Source organism: Salvia hispanica, chromosome 3 (genome assembly GCF_023119035.1).
Source record: "Salvia hispanica cultivar TCC Black 2014 chromosome 3, UniMelb_Shisp_WGS_1.0, whole genome shotgun sequence".
Classification (NCBI taxonomy): Eukaryota; Viridiplantae; Streptophyta; class Magnoliopsida; order Lamiales; family Lamiaceae; genus Salvia; species Salvia hispanica.
This window is the reverse complement of record NC_062967.1, coordinates 34168206-34183944: the sequence shown is the minus strand read 5'-3', so window position 1 is coordinate 34183944 and position 15739 is coordinate 34168206. Positions and strand designations below refer to the sequence as shown.

The window sequence follows — 15739 nt, the reverse complement described above, 5'->3', positions numbered from 1 at the left end:
TACAGTTCCAATAATAATAAATTTTAATACACAAATTTTTAATATAACCACAATATTTTGAAATAATAGTACCACCGTATGAGAATTTGGAGAAAACTTTTCCATTTTACTGTTTTTCATTTTTTTTCTTCTAATTGATTCATTCCAGAGTACTAGATTCATTATATAAACTTTTCTTCTAATTGATTCATTCCAAAGTAGCGTAGTATAACCTAAATTCTAATCATTCACTTCAACTAATTTTAAGCATAAGGTAGTACTTGTCGAATGATGTATAACCCAAATGGCATTAAGGAAAAGAAAAATGAGTCATATTACAATTTAATTGAGGTATTAAATTTAGGATCTTGATTATTTATCAGGAATTTAAAAATGATTATATAAACAATATGATTGATACTTATATTCAACTGAATCATCTAAGATTTTAATTTAAAAATGATTATATTAAATAATATGATTGATACTTATATTCAATTGAATCATCCCGATATTTCAGTTGCTAATACTATATTTTAATTTGGAAGCTCTAACTATTCTGACAATTAATTTAATTTAATTTAATTTAATTTAATTTAATATTATACTCGTACAAATTTAAAATTTAGATTCAATTATGTTTTATCATAATACAATTCAGAATATATATTAATCACGTTTGATAGCTTATGGTGGGGTCGAAGATAATCAAAATACCGAACAATAAAGAAATTTCTATACTGTTTGGATCTATACTGTTTACAAAACATAATAAGCTTAGCACCATAATGAATCCAAGAGTATTTATATGTACTTATAAAAGCTAATAAGCCAACTCTGCGTGTTGAAATTAGAAGGAGTTATGTATAAAAGCTTGTATCCTCAAGTACTCGACAATGACCAAGCTCCGGCCTTAGTTAAAAAATCAACATTTAATTGTAATATTCGACGTGCAGTTCAATTCAACAAAGGCGCGAACTCTATGAAAGGAAATAGTAGATGAGAGGGGAAAGATGAAAGTAAAACAATATTAGAGCAAAGAAAAGATCAGGCAGCAATTTCCACAAAAATAACAGCAAAGGGTATAAAAGTAAATTGAAACTGGTAGTGGACCGGAAGCTTTAAATAAACCAATTTTTTTTTTCTATTGAACCAGTTTATGGTTGTACATAATGTGGTTGTATAGCTTTTCCCTTTTTGAAACACCAATTGTTGAATACTATAACTCTTCTAAAGGAAGCCATTTTGTTGAATTTTGGACCTGTTGGTGGAAGATTTTGTTTTTTTGTTTTTTGGTTGTGGAGAAGAGGGATTTTGTTGTGCTATTGCACATCATGTAATTTAAGATTATCAAAGTGAGAAGTTGCCTTCACTTATCTCATCAAATTCAATGATTAACAAGCATTTTATGCGCTCTATGGTATAATAAATAGATGACCAATTGCTCTCTCTCTCCATTGTAATCTCTTTCATAGTCAGTCACAGTCACACTTCCCCAGAACATATCTGCCTGCAAATGTTCAAATGTGAAGGAAAGACAGGGTACAAACAAGCTAAAATAAGAAAAGTGTGTTTCTACATATAGTTAGGTAAATATGTTAGAATTAAAGAAATCTAGCACTAAGTTACTAGTTTACAGCACTTGAAATGCTAATGCACAAAGCCACAACAAGATGGAGACTTAAAACTCCATCATACATTCAGTGATTAGATACCCCACCACTACATCCTAAGCCCTTCGAGCCTGTCGCTCAGGCCCAGATTGACCTGAGTTCCATCCATTTACACACCTCGTTGCTTAGCATCCGAGTAGTTGGATGGACACACACTGTCTACCTTGATCTTCGGCAATGAACTCGCAGGGTTCTTGTACGAAATCTGAAACCGCACTCCATCCTCACTGGGCATTTCGCCTGTCAGTGTCTTCACAGCGAATTCAAAGCAAGGATCAGACCAGATATCACCACAAGGCAACAGAGACGAGCAGCCTGGCGTCTGATCAGTTGAAGCCAAGGAAGATGCTGGATTCTCATCAACTTTGTTCAAATCTTCAATCGGTATTGCACCGGTCAGAGTTTTGATTGCAAACTCGATGCACGGATCCATTAATAGGTCCTTCATAGAGGCGTCCAGATGTTTTTCATCCTTTTGATCTTTGTGGCAGACGGCTCCAGTGCTTCTGTGCTTTTCAGGAGAAATATTTTCGCAAGGAATGGTTTCTTTCTGCTCATCATTGGTTGGATTCTCTGTTATGCATTGCTCGTCTGAGTCTGCTGTACCAATTTTTACAGAGGTATTCATCTCTGGCTCATTAGATTGCACAGATGTACCATCATTTTTGATGGAATCCACTTCTTCTTTGCTTGATACTCTAGCTGAAGCCTCATCCTTGGCACTGCTCTTTACCTCCGCTGGTTGATTGGCTTCCAAATGAGCAAGTCTCGTTGAAGTTCTACGAGGTAAATTGCTCATCCATTTCCTTTTTGTGTTTTTGTTCTTACTTTGACGTGCTAGATCTTCACGCTGCTGACTATCTTCCTTGTGATTCTTCTCTTTTTCTCTTTGTTCTGAACCGTTAGTTTCCGGGATATTCAAATTGTTCACAGCAGCAATTGTTGAGCCTGCAAAGATAATTTCCAAACAACTATTAGAAGAGAAACAGTCTAAATATCTATTAGATCATGAAACTTTGTGTAGTGAAATGTGTGAACTTGCATTACAGAAAATGTAAAATCGATTTCCTGAGACAACACAAGCTGAGGAAGCAATACGGACACTGACACGAGCAAGATGAAGTTAAGCAAAGTTGAAGAACTAATACATACAATGAAGCTTTATGAATAAGTTGAGGTAACAAGTAAAGAATATGGTGAATGCATATCGAGACAGGATCCCTGAACTTCAGAAATGCAATCTGGAAATGTCAATTTGTTCTGAAACACACCAATAGCTATATTATTCACCTGACCGTAAGGCATCTCCTTCAGTGTCAAGTTTTAGTTTATTGTAAACAAATCTCCCACGCAGTCTTCTTCCAACATTGTGTTGTTCGTTGCCATTTTCTTGCGGTAGCTTATTTTGAAGTTTCTCAGTCCCAGAATCATCTTCTCTACAGCTTTCCTCTACAAGAGGCTTTACTATGGTTTTCAGTGCAGTAGCATCAGGTCCTGCAATTGTATTCATCAGTTGAGCCAAAATACAACGATCGAATTACAGTTCTTTACTCACTTTCATGTTGATCATCCGTCCATTCACAAAAGAATTATTAGTGCGTTCTCATGGTTCTAAATCTTAAAACACTGCATAATATAGCACAAAAAAAATGCAATTTTACACTATCACTTCCACAAAATAGTGATGTTAGATGGTAAGTGTATCCAACAGCAGGGCAAAAAGCAGAATTTAGAAGCTCTATATAGGCTATGGAACTCACCAAAAGTTGTACTGAAAAATTTACAACCAAGATAAAGCGCCTAACATTAAAACCAATTCATGTAAGCACTTAGCTACTTTGCTGTCAGCTAATTTCTTAATCTCATTGTTCTATAGCAAGTTGATTCACTCTGTTCACCTACTGTAGCATATCAGAGAGCGTAATTCTGAGCAAATCAATTTATAGTTGCTCCATTCTACAGTCCTAGGGCACATATTTAGATTATTAATGCAGCAAACATTACCACAATATCATGCAAAAGGGATCATAATTCAATCACACTACCTTTTGTGTCCAAACTTGTTGTCTCAAATTAGAAGAATGCATATCTTGATGGATAAACTCGATCAGCGAACATTTTCAGTTTCTATTTGCATTCTTTGATTGAATTAGCAGTTCTATGAAAGTATTGTGACAATTGTTGCCTATCTTTTTGACCCTCCAAAAAATTTGCATTCCACAGATATAAATAAACCCCATTCTAATAGGTGAAAGTGAATCTTTTGTGCAGCCAATGACCGGTGGAAAGTGAACTATGCTGTAAGAGCTTTATGCGGATAAGTATATTAAGTTGGTCTAGTACAATGCACAAGGATAGGCTCAACACCTGACTTTATCCTTTCTCCACCAGTCATATTTTTATCTCCTTTCTTGCCAATCGGCCTCTGTCCTTTAGCTTTGGCAGGCGACTAGGTACAAACCAAGCCAAGTCAAATGTAAAGTCAGAGAATTCTGAGAATAATGAGATTAAAACATAAATAAATAAATAAATCTCAAAAATATTCATAGGTGCACCAGACACCAAATATGAATAGTCTGCCAGTCTGATGCTGTGGCAACATTAACATGAATATATCACTAAAAATATCAAACTTCATAGAGAAAAAAAAGGCAACAATTAAGGAAAAGAAACAGATGGAAAGCCCACTAACAGATGGAGAATGATCCACCAACTCCATGCTCGTGCAACCTTTGTCATCTGGTTTGGACTCCACCTCTACTGAATCCATGGATTTAAGATGGCGATAAACTTCTTGCATGGAGCGAAATAGACGGCCACTAATAGGATCGGTGTAATACTGCAAGAATTATTGATACAAGAAAACAAGCAGTTCAAGAGCACCATCATTTGGCCATAAAACTGGATAGTGGATACGGTTCAATGTAGAATAGAATCATAATGAGTTGAGAATATGAAGGTTACTAAGGAATGTTACCGTGTCTGTCCTGATCTTGCCTTTAGTCTTTTTCCTCCTGATTTCTTTAATCCACCCTGGAGGTAAGTTTTCAGCCACGGTTGTTTTGATGTTAATCTACAATTTTGGGACAATAAGGATGAGAGACATGTAATATAGGAGAACATATATACAAAATTAAATAAAATATTAAGCATTATAACTTCATGTTACTATACGAGACTTTGTAAAAGGACAGGACAATGAACGTTGACTTTTATTTTCGTGAAGTTATGGTTAAACAACTCTAATTTCACAAAGTAATGTGCGATACAATTCTAGTGGGCATTTACCTTATTTATCTCTTTGTGTTTTGACGTTTTTATGGAACTCTTGAGATCTTTCAGATGCCGAAGAACCTCTGGCTTTGAGTTGAACGTGAGGCCAGTTGAGGGATGAATGTAATACTGGAGCAGATCCAAATAGAACACATAATTCAAAACAAGTAAGGGGGTGAAAGATTCACGACAGTCATAGTAAAGTTGGTAAGACTTGCTTTTGAAATGAATGACAGCAACATATCTAATTAGAGTGGCCAAACTTCGTTGCATGTTTAGAACATCACATCACTAAGAAATGCAAACCCACTCAAACCAACCTAATTTCTTTTCATTAGGTCAAAAACTACCAAGAAATCATTTCCCTAACATGATAAAGAATAAAGTAGAAAAGAATGGGAGCAAAATCCAAAAATCAATTGTGTGAATAATCTACTAAGTAGAATACCATACTAGGGTTAGTTAAATACTATAAACACATTATTGATAAATATATAAAATTCACAAAAGGATGTAATGGATGGTAGCATTTAATTAGATCCAACAGCCATAAATTGGAAGTAATTCAGTGTGAAAGCTAAAAGCGCTAAAATATGCATCTGGGGAGAAATGTTGAAGTGGTTCAGAATCAATGATTCTCATCACCCAAGGGTAAAATAGAAATTATATGTGTTGCATGTATTTATGCTCAAGATTTGACCTATTATTTAATCTTTTGAATGTTTAAGTGATTTTCAAGAATGAAGTATTCCATGGAAGCATCCATCGACATGGAAAACATTTATGTATGCTAGTCCTTCAAAATTTTAGAATTATCTATTACTACTTCATATAAGCTTAGGAAGCCCTTGTATCTCCTTCCCTCTTTTCCTTCCCCTTTTACAAGCTCAAGCTGCCCTACAAGGCAAGTGGTGAGCACAGCTCTCAAACATGAAATAAATATATGTCAAATCGGTTAAGAATTTTCACCCACAACCTCCCTCCCTCTCTCTCTCACTCACACATACAATACATACATTGGAAGTCTGCAGTCTGAACTCTATACTAGATTTGAAGGAATAAACTAACTTCGAGATGTTGGATTTCTTAATCTTTCAGCAAGAACACAGTTTTGCTTGATGTATCCCTTAACATATTAGCTCTATAAAGGTTTTTCAGTCAATAGTTCGGTAATGACGGAGGATTAGCTAATACAGTATAATCAAAACAAAGACAGTTTTGTCCAATATGACATCAATGGTGGATTGTTTGCATGATCTCTCATGTCCAAATTACCATGGAAATGAATGCAAGGCCACAGTATTACGGAACCAGATCAGAAACAACACTCTATTCTAGCCTCTCATAACTCAAATATATCCTCTTTGTTACCGATTCAAGTGGTAGAACACAAAAATGCATGTATCAATATATCATGGGGCTTCTTTTTGTATTAAACAAATTTCCCAACTCTCTTATCCTTCCACACGAAAACTAAGTTGTGAAGCATCATAAAATTAATTCAAGAAAAACTAATAAAAATATAAAGCTCAAGTGAGAAAAAGCAGCTGAAGGAATCTCCAAATTAACCTTGTCTTTCTTTCCAGAGCTCCGGCGTTTGACGCGGACCTCCCAATCGGCGGGTAGCCACTCCGGATGCTCACCACCCATTTCACAAGTTGGGATTTTGAACAAACCAAGAGAAAGAAAGATCGAAAAATCGAGAAAAATAAATACATAAACGATCCTATCGAAATATGAAACAAACACGCAACTTCCTAGTACCACTAAGATTCAATTTGAGTTGAAAATCTAGGTGATTGTTTCTGGATGAAGAAAGAAGGGGAAAACGGCAGAGAAGAAATGAAGTTAATGGAAGTAGTGGAGTTGTGAGAAAATGAAGGAAATGGACAAACAGATGCCACAACCACGTGCATTCCCACAAAACAAAAAAAATAATTAAATTTAAAAGAAGATCCATGACCATTTCATGATACTCCGAATTGGTGGTAGTAGTAATATTTATTCCCATAAATTTAATTATTAATGTTGTTGGTTTCTTAGATTATAAATGCATAAAAAATTAGTAATTCAAAACTCGTCTAAATTGAATGAACTGACAAATTGATACAATTTTGTTGGTTAATTTGAATTTTATCCGGTCTCTCTAGAATTGGAAGATTACAATTTTGTCAAAGTTATAAGTGTGACTTTGCTCATATTGTGTCAAGTGATACAATCTTATTGGCTACTTCGGATTGTTTTCCTTGTCTTAGCCATCAATGAACAATTACGTGAACACCATAAAAACTTAGATGAGAGTTTTGTTTCGCACTTAATTACTCTCACATCTAGACTAACCAAAAATTATGTTACTTTTGAAAATGGTATAATCAGATGGATAACTTATTGTAAAATTGAGAAATTAACGTCAATTCAAATTATTCAAGAAAGAAGATTAAGAAAATATCTGCATAGATAATCCTTAAATTATTGGCTGTCACAATCTCGATTAATTATTTAATTAGCCTATGTTAACATGAGCAACCTGAAAAACATGTTACTGCCATTTTTTCTTAACATTATTTATTTACAGCAGTTTACTTACCTAATTCAATTTAATGTTGCCATTGATTTCAATGTCAACAGCCATACCTACTATTACTAAGCTCAAAACTAGCTACATAGGGCAGGCTTACAGCCGCCATTGGCCACCAGTTCTTGGGGGGGAGCCACCCTAAGCCGGCGGTGGCTGAGGAAAATAAGGTAGCCATCAAACACACAGACAATCACATTAATTCTTGGTTTTTAGCTACCAAACTAAAGAAAGTTCGGTACCTTTAATGGCCTCTGTAGATGTCAAAAAAACAGAATATCCAACTCATAGATCATTTACCAGTAACATGGAGAGCATGTTATTCATAACAAGTGAAGGTTACATTCAAGTGGAGATGTGTAGAAACGAAAGAGGAGGCGAAAAACAATGCTTCTCAAGTTATTATTCAGTATTCAGTATACCTTTAATGCCTAATTGCCTATGTCTATAACCTTTTTGTGAAACAAGGATATATATTGATTGCAGTTAAATGGTGATGGAGGATCACTCTGTTTCCTTTTTGTCCGACTCACGAGCAATCTCTGTTGCCTCCTCGGGTGCAACTTCACCGTTAGCAGCAACAGCAGAAGATTCATCAGCAACAGCAACCACCTTGACAGTTCCAACCTTGACATATTTGCTCATGAATTTGTATTCCCAGTCTTGCAAGGCTTCGAGCTCGTACGCGCCCAAGCCAGTAAGGTCACCGTTGAGATCCTTGTCCTCAAACGACATCTTTGCAAGCGCTCGACTAGCATCCTTTCCAGCAAATAGGGCGTACGGTCCACCTGGTCCGTAGAACATCCTGCAAAGGCCAAATTCATCCTCATCAGGCCTCAATAAAGCATTTCCACCAACAAATTGTAGCTGATGATGATTCATTTGCAGATTCATATGACAAATATCTTGATATTGAGAGTAATTGTACTTGATAGCAATTGAATTTGCAATTGGAAACTCATCAAAAAACCTAATTTCATCTTCTAACAAGCTACACTCAATCACAATCAAAGTTGACTAGTAAAAATTGGAGAAAACGCAGAGGAAATAGGGAAGAAGGAAAGCTTGATACCTGCTTTGGGAGACGTCGTAGATCTGGCCCTTGATGGCCATGAGCAGAGGCTTACTTGAATCAGAGCCGTCGTACTGTTTGAGCTCGTCGCCAGTGATCTCACCAAGCTGAACTGGAGGCGGTAGAGGCTTCACATCCTCTTCCGACTTGCTAGAGCCGTGATCAGCATGCCCTACATCATCGGAGGAACCGAACAGAGCTGAGAGCAGCTGGTAGAAGGCAATGGCCACGGCGATTGCTGTGAAGAAGGCCGCCGGCGTCAGGCCTGTGTATACTGTGATTGATTCTTTCAAACCCTCCCACAATTGCACAGCCATCGCTTCGCAACACAGAGAGAGAGAGAGAGAGAGAAAGAGTTTGTGTTGGTGTAGTTCTTCAATGGTGAAGTTTGGTTTTTTATAGTCTCAGACTCGGCACTCTGGTCAGTCAAGGACATCAATGTGGACTGTTTTATTATTTAAATATTCATAATAAAGAATTCAAATACCAAAACTACTACTACTAAAATCAAATGAATTCAAATTTCTTGAACTTCAATTGAAGCTTCCCCATTTCAACGTTCAACCATAGAAATGCCAACCCCTCCACGCAACACAGTTTTTTTCCCCCAAAAAATGAATCTTTGATGATTTTGAATACTCAATCCGAACGCATTCCTTCCACCGGAAATTCACTTCTCGACCGAAGCAGGAATTTGCAAAGATGATCAGAGCAACCATTGAATCAGTGAAGAAATCTTTAAAATACGGTTTTAGTTGTGCCTAGTTTCGAAAGGAACTCGTCACACAGTACACTCGCAGTGTGAAGAGAAGATGGGAGTGAAGAATCTGTGGGATATCTTGGAAACTTGCAAGAAAACTCTCCCCCTTCATCATCTCCAGTAAGTTTCAATTTTCAACTCCCATGATTAAAAAAAATTCCTACTTTATTTATGCTGATGAACTGGGTTTGTTGTTGGCTAGGAACAAGAGGGTGTGTGTGGATTTGTCGTGTTGGATGGTTCAGCTTCAAAATGTGAACAGATCCCACTGTCCATTGAAAGACAAGCTCTATTTGAAGAGTCTCTTCCACCGCCTCAGAGCCCTCCTTGCTTTGAATTGCAGCCTTATCTTCGTTACTGGTACTACGTCTCTACTTCTCCTTTCCAATTAGACCTATTTCACTCTTCAATCAAGTGTACAATTAGTACAATGCTGGGTTTCGTTTTAAGCTTTGTGGACATTCTATTGTGAAAATGTGTCTTGGGGAAGGGATGGAGAAGGATAAGGATTTGTAGAAGAAGAGCTCAACTTGTCATAGACTTCTAATGTATCCATTTTGTTTCAATCTGAAATAAGGAGTAGAAAGCAGGGATTTGTATGCTTAAGGGATTTGGCTATGTGGGAATTTTTTTTTAAAAAGTATGTTCACATTTTTCATTAACTAACACAAGCTTTGTGCTTGTTGTCTAGACGGCTCCATTCCTGGTATCAAATTATCTACATATAGGCGCCGCTTGAATACAGGAAATGAGGCAAGACTTCAACATGGCTCAACTCAATGTACCTTTATGGAGCATCACAGTTTCATTCTTTTACCTCCGTACTAAACTTTTTTCTCTATGGTGCAGGCAATGCCAATTGTACATGCCAAGCATACTAGTGAAAATGTATCATCTTTGAAAAGAAATATGGGATCTGAATTTTCTTGCATGATCAAAGAAGCCAAGTTGCTCGGCATTGCCCTTGGGATTCAATGCCTAGATGGGTAAACTGTGTGGCCATATTAAAATGTTATTCTAAATCTGATGCTTTGAAGTAAACTTTAAAAAATATACTCCTATTTAGAATGGCTTTGCAGATTTTAATTGACATTAGCTAACATGTTTAACCTATTTTGCTTAAAACATACACAGGATTGAGGAGGCTGAAGCTCAATGTGCTTTGCTGAACGCAGAATCATTATGTGTATGTGAATACCCCTATTCTCTCCTGAAGATTAACTCAGAAATTTCGCACACTAACTTTTCTTGTTCCACGTACAGTTTTATGTACTGCAGTTCATTTGTTATCACCATTTAATGTCTGCTAGAACTCTCATTTCTGTTGGTTGAATTATGAATTCAGGATGGATGTTTTACATCAGATTCCGATGCTTTTCTGTTTGGTGCGAGAACAGTTTATAGAGACATTTGTTTGGGTGAGTTATAGTACAAGTTTTTTGCTTTCCAGTAATCATTTAATATATACTGATAGTACAAATTATTTTCTCCCCTCTGAAATTTAGGAGAAGGTGGTTATGTTACTTGCTATGAAATGGACGATATCGAGAGAGAACTTGGGTTTGGAAGGGATTCCTTGGTAACTATCTCTCTGACCTTTATGTAATCGGCATCATTTACGAGTTAGTCACTAGCCATTCTGTTTTATCGTATGGTTTCACAGTGGACAGAAAATTACGCGGATGACCAAACATTCTTGTTCTGCACATAACTACATATTGCTTTCATGTTTTGTGAGTAGTTTGGACATAAATAATTGGTTGTGTGAATTGGCAGTATGGATCAAATCTTGTTTACATATTTTTTATCTTCAGATTACTCTTGCTATTCTTCTAGGGAGCGATTACACCCAAGGAATTCGTGGGGTTGGGCCGGTAAGATGAATATTTTCTTCGTTTCACTTGTGTTATCTGGTTAAAAATATTTTCTGATCTGCATACAAACCGGATGTAAATTTTTTTTAAAACTTGAATGTAGGAGCATGCTTGTCAGCTTGTGAGAGCTGCTGGTGATTCGTCTGTTCTTCAGCGGCTTGCATCAGAGGGCTTGTCATTTGCAAAGAAGCCAAAAAACTCGAAAAAGAAGGGCAAAATTACTGAGGGTGAAAATAAAGAGAATTATGATGATAACAAGAGGGATTTTAATGGTGAGCTTGCAATGGCTTCTCTATTATCATTTTCCTTCCATTAAAAAATCCTTTCTTTCTTATCAACCTTTTTTTTTAATCTTGATGCTGCAATTTATACGGGCTTTCGTCACACAATTTGGAGATGATATATGATCATAACCGAAAGTAGATATGGTGGTTGCTTTGCAGCCTGCTAAGGAAGGATATGTGCAACTTTCGGTTTTAACTTAAGTTTGCTCGTTTATAGGGAACGAATCTGATTTTCCAATGGACAATCAGTTTTTGCAAGTGATAAATGCATACATGAAGCCCAAGTGTCATTCAGCAGACTCAGATGCAGTGAACAGGTATAGGGGTTTCCTCCCCAGAAATTTGTTATATTCCATCGTTTTTTCTTAACAGTCGAAAACTTCTACATTTCTTTTGTTTAATAGGGCTCTTGCTTCCTATCAAGTCAACAACAACCAGCTGCATCAGATTTGTGCTCAATATTTCGACTGGACGCCTGAAAAGACAGGTTATATTTTGTCAACCCTATGTCCCATCACGATAGATATCGCCATATGCACCAAGGTTATTATGTATCTCACCCTCTTAGTGTGTGTATATCCACAATGTCACGCGCACAAGGGATTTAAGACATCGGCAACCTTTATTAGAAGTTCAAAGATACATGTTGCTGGTTATGAATGTGCACTGATGCATTCACTGGTTATGCTTTGATGCTTTCTTTACCTCTTGGTTGTGAAATGCATCTAACAAAATGTATATTGGTGTCAAATATTGGACTAAAAAATAAAATAATGAAATGTGAGAAAAAGATCATCGGAAACTCTACTTTGTGTTGCTGAAGTTTGTAATTTTCTTGGGTTAGATGAGTACATCCTTCCGAAGATTGCTGAAAGAAACTTGAGGCGATTTGCTAACCTTCGCGTCACTTCTTCCAAATTAGACCTCCATCCGCCAATCAACGAGGTACGTGGCACCAGTCTCTTCTTTCGACTTCACAAGGCTGTATATTCAATGAGTGTTTCTTGTGAGTACAGATTCCAGTGAAATGTCCTATATCTAGGATTATCAAGCAAAGAAAAATCCAGGGAAGGGACTATTTTGAGGTTTCGTGGGAAGACATGGATGGAGTCGAAGCATCGGTTGTACCTGCTGATCTTGTGCAGAGGTATGCCATTTCAAGAACCTGATGTTATCAATTTATAACATGCATATATCCTCGAGTAGTTTGATGACACGGCTCGTGTTCTTACAGTGCTTGCCCTGAAAAGATCATGGAGTTCCGGGAGCTAAAAGCTCAGAAACAGAAGCCCAGTCGTAAACCAAGACAGAAACAGAAACGAGACACAAAGGAACTCGACAGAAAGCTCCAACAACTGGTGGACGAGATTGAGAAGGAGAGCACCACCTCGAACGCCATTGGAGAGACGAAAATAGATGCTCCCACATCGAGACAGAAGACGGTCGACATCGAGGAAATCGATGGAAAGCTTCAGGAACTGATCATCGACACAGAAAAGGAGAGCAGTGGTAGCGGCTCGAGTAATCCAAGAGGAGGAATGCTTCAGCAACAGAGGATGATGCACTTTGGTAGCAGCATTGGTGGTTGCTCTGCTGCTGCAGAAGTTATTGATCTTATTAGTCCGCTGCCGCCACGACGATGTCCGGTGTCGAAGCCCCGAGATTGTGTTGAGGTGATTGAGTTGAGTGATACGGAGAATGATGCCACACCTCAACATGCGAGAAAAATGGTTAGAGATCAAGTCTCTACAGCATATGATGACTACCTTTATAAAAAATCTGATAACTGTGCTTCCAAAAGTAGTGTGATTTTGCTTTGATTAATGAAATGATTGGATGCAAATTTTATAGCATTAAGCCCTCTTGAGGTTCTCCATGAAACTCCTCTTTTGGATGTTCATCTTCCTCTCTTTTGCATTATCTCAGAGATCAAAATGAAAAGAAAAAAATAGAACACAAAAAAATAAAGAAGATGGAGTGCAAAAAAGAAAAAGAAACAATGTGGAATTCTTTATTTTTACGATTTTTTTTGCTACTAAATTTAGTTCCAAATATTGATAGAAGATTTAATATTACTAAATAAAGAGACATTTTATGTATACAATTCGAAAATCAATAAAAAGGGTTAAATATTTAATTGATTTCTTCATATTTCATGCAATACAATATTGTATAATGCTGAATATTCATAGCACAAAATGGCCACAATGAATTGCTAAATACTACTCCCATTAGTTCATTACTAAGTTCTATCTAAAATGTGATTTTTTGTACTTCAAAAATTAACTAAATTTAATACATGTCGCCATTATATTTAAAGCTAGCTATTATGTTAAGCTATAATTTATCACTAATACCAAACTCATGCACTTCTAAATTGGATATCAAAATGAAAGTCGCCTTACTCAACTACAAAAAATAAATTAATAAAACGTAAAATAATTAGTTTTAGGACAAATAATCTATTTAAATACACTCACGACTCACGAGGATTATTAATCAAACACACCGACTCATTAGTATGTTAAAATCGCACTTACAGTCTGTCTGTCAAATCAAAATGTATAGATTGTATATTTAGGGCCACGATTTCAAAACCATATACTAGTATTTTATGACAATTATTGTCCCAATTAAAGTTTAGAATTGATGTAACAACATAGATTACCTTAATTCTACCTAACCTAGAAGAAATATCAACACGAGAAAAATGTAAATTTATTGCTATTTGTGAACTAGTGTGAGAATTTTGAGTTGATTAATGAATTCCACATTAGAATAATGTTGTCAACCATAATGTGAGAAAACTACACAGGATCTGCCAAAGTCTTAAGTAACAGAAAAAAACAATAGAAGTTGAACAATGTGCATGCAAATATTGTTACTTTAATGCTTCTTGTTTAACTTTACAACCCATACTCTCCAAATCCATTGAAATTTTAAAATCCTTTGCCTTTAAATACAAGACAACAAACATGTTTTCATCATCAAATTTAACAACACATATACCTGCAGCTTGTTCGAAAAATGGGGTGTAAGAAGCCGACACAGAATCACAAGAAGGGGCTTTGGTCACCAGATGAAGACCTCAAGCTCAAAAACCACATCATGAAACATGGTCATGGCTGCTGGAGCTCCATTCCTATCAATGCAGGTATGTATGTATGTTCACGCATTATTTAAACAAATATATATCAACATGCAAAATAGGAGTATATATGTGTTTTGGGCAGGTCTGGAAAGGAATGGAAAGAGTTGCAGATTGAGGTGGATTAACTATCTAAGGCCGGGACTGAAGCGAGGGGCGTTTAGCTTCCAAGAGGAGGAGAAGATCTTGGCCCTTCATCAAGTTTTAGGAAACAAGTAACTTCCTATAACATGCTCTTTATATATATGTATGTATAAATGAAAAACTAAGGTTTTCAACTGTTTGTACTTAGAAAATGCTACTCCATTTGGATAAAACTGATACTGGTTGATTTTTCTGTGTTTATATCTTTATACACAATCTCAGAAAAACATAGAATTAACAAAATTTAACATGTATACTGTCATTGACAGATATCTATTGAATTTTAACATTAGATTATTGTATGTATCAGATGGTCTCAGATAGCTTATTACCTACCTGGAAGAACTGATAATGAGATAAAAAACTACTGGCATTCTTACCTTAAGAAAAGAGTGTCAAAACTGGAACCAACCTCTTCTTCTACTTCGAAGTCGGGTCAAAAAAATTGTAGCTTCCAGTCTCTAGAAAACATGGAAGGATCATCAACGGACCACCAACAAGGAGCTGAGAAATGCATCTTACCAAAAGTCCTTTTTGCTGAGTGGCTGTCTCTTGACCAGTTCAATGGCTCTTCTTCCAGCATTGCACAGGTCGACTGTGGAAGCTCGAATTCTGAAGATTCTTCGGCTCACGGCCAGCAGCTGAGCAGAGAGATGCTCGGTGCGTTCCACAGTAAACCAAACTTTGTTTGTGTTGATGATATGCTCCAATCAGCATTCGGATTCGAGGATCAGATCTCGGAGAGTGGTCTGGTGGATTATTTCCAGGGAGTTTTTGACTTTTGTTGTGATGAATTGTATATGTGATGTATGTTAATAACTTGTAGACCCAAGGGCCAAGATACATGTAGCTAGTGGTCATAATTAGTGGTTATTGTGTAGTTTGTTTGATCACACTCTCTCCAGTTCAACATTGTAGAGGGAAATCTATCTTCAGTTCTTGATTTAGTTCAAACAT

General features: G+C 36.5%; 4 protein-coding genes across 5 annotated transcripts; 2 read left to right on the top strand and 2 right to left on the bottom strand.

Annotated features, from left to right (window-relative positions):
- Window positions 1-1506: 1506 nt before the first annotated feature.
- LOC125212782 lies at window positions 1507-6813 on the bottom strand. 2 transcript variants are annotated; one of them, XM_048113040.1, is made up of 7 exons: window positions 6495-6813; window positions 4941-5054; window positions 4630-4725; window positions 4345-4491; window positions 4020-4101; window positions 2943-3116; window positions 1507-2600 (listed from the first exon to the last, which is right to left on the bottom strand). In XM_048113040.1, the coding sequence occupies exons 1-7, from the start codon at window positions 6573-6575 to the stop codon at window positions 1762-1764; spliced, it is 1533 nt and encodes a 510-aa protein (XP_047968997.1). In that variant the 5' UTR covers window positions 6576-6813; the 3' UTR covers window positions 1507-1761. The 2 variants fall into 2 exon arrangements, with proteins under 2 accessions (XP_047968997.1, XP_047968996.1); XM_048113039.1 differs by having other exon boundaries at window positions 2943-3146; window positions 6495-6812.
- A 982-nt stretch (window positions 6814-7795) lies between these two features.
- LOC125212783 (membrane steroid-binding protein 1-like) lies at window positions 7796-8955 on the bottom strand. Its single transcript, XM_048113041.1, has 2 exons — window positions 8573-8955; window positions 7796-8305 (listed from the first exon to the last, which is right to left on the bottom strand). Exons 1-2 carry the CDS (start codon window positions 8887-8889, stop codon window positions 8005-8007), a joined length of 618 nt encoding a protein of 205 aa, XP_047968998.1. The 5' UTR covers window positions 8890-8955; the 3' UTR covers window positions 7796-8004.
- Window positions 8956-9103: 148 nt separating this feature from the next.
- LOC125212490 (single-strand DNA endonuclease 1) lies at window positions 9104-13388 on the top strand. The gene is made up of 14 exons (XM_048112679.1): window positions 9104-9452; window positions 9535-9692; window positions 10024-10085; window positions 10182-10318; window positions 10467-10518; window positions 10678-10750; window positions 10838-10911; window positions 11147-11206; window positions 11310-11478; window positions 11708-11807; window positions 11895-11977; window positions 12335-12435; window positions 12507-12637; window positions 12725-13388. The coding sequence occupies exons 1-14, from the start codon at window positions 9385-9387 to the stop codon at window positions 13308-13310; spliced, it is 1854 nt and encodes a 617-aa protein (XP_047968636.1). The 5' UTR covers window positions 9104-9384; the 3' UTR covers window positions 13311-13388.
- Window positions 13389-14517: 1129 nt separating this feature from the next.
- LOC125217001 (transcription factor LAF1-like) lies at window positions 14518-15588 on the top strand. The gene is made up of 3 exons (XM_048118817.1): window positions 14518-14644; window positions 14724-14853; window positions 15093-15588. Exons 1-3 carry the CDS (start codon window positions 14518-14520, stop codon window positions 15586-15588), a joined length of 753 nt encoding a protein of 250 aa, XP_047974774.1.
- The last annotated feature ends 151 nt before the right edge of the window (window positions 15589-15739 follow it).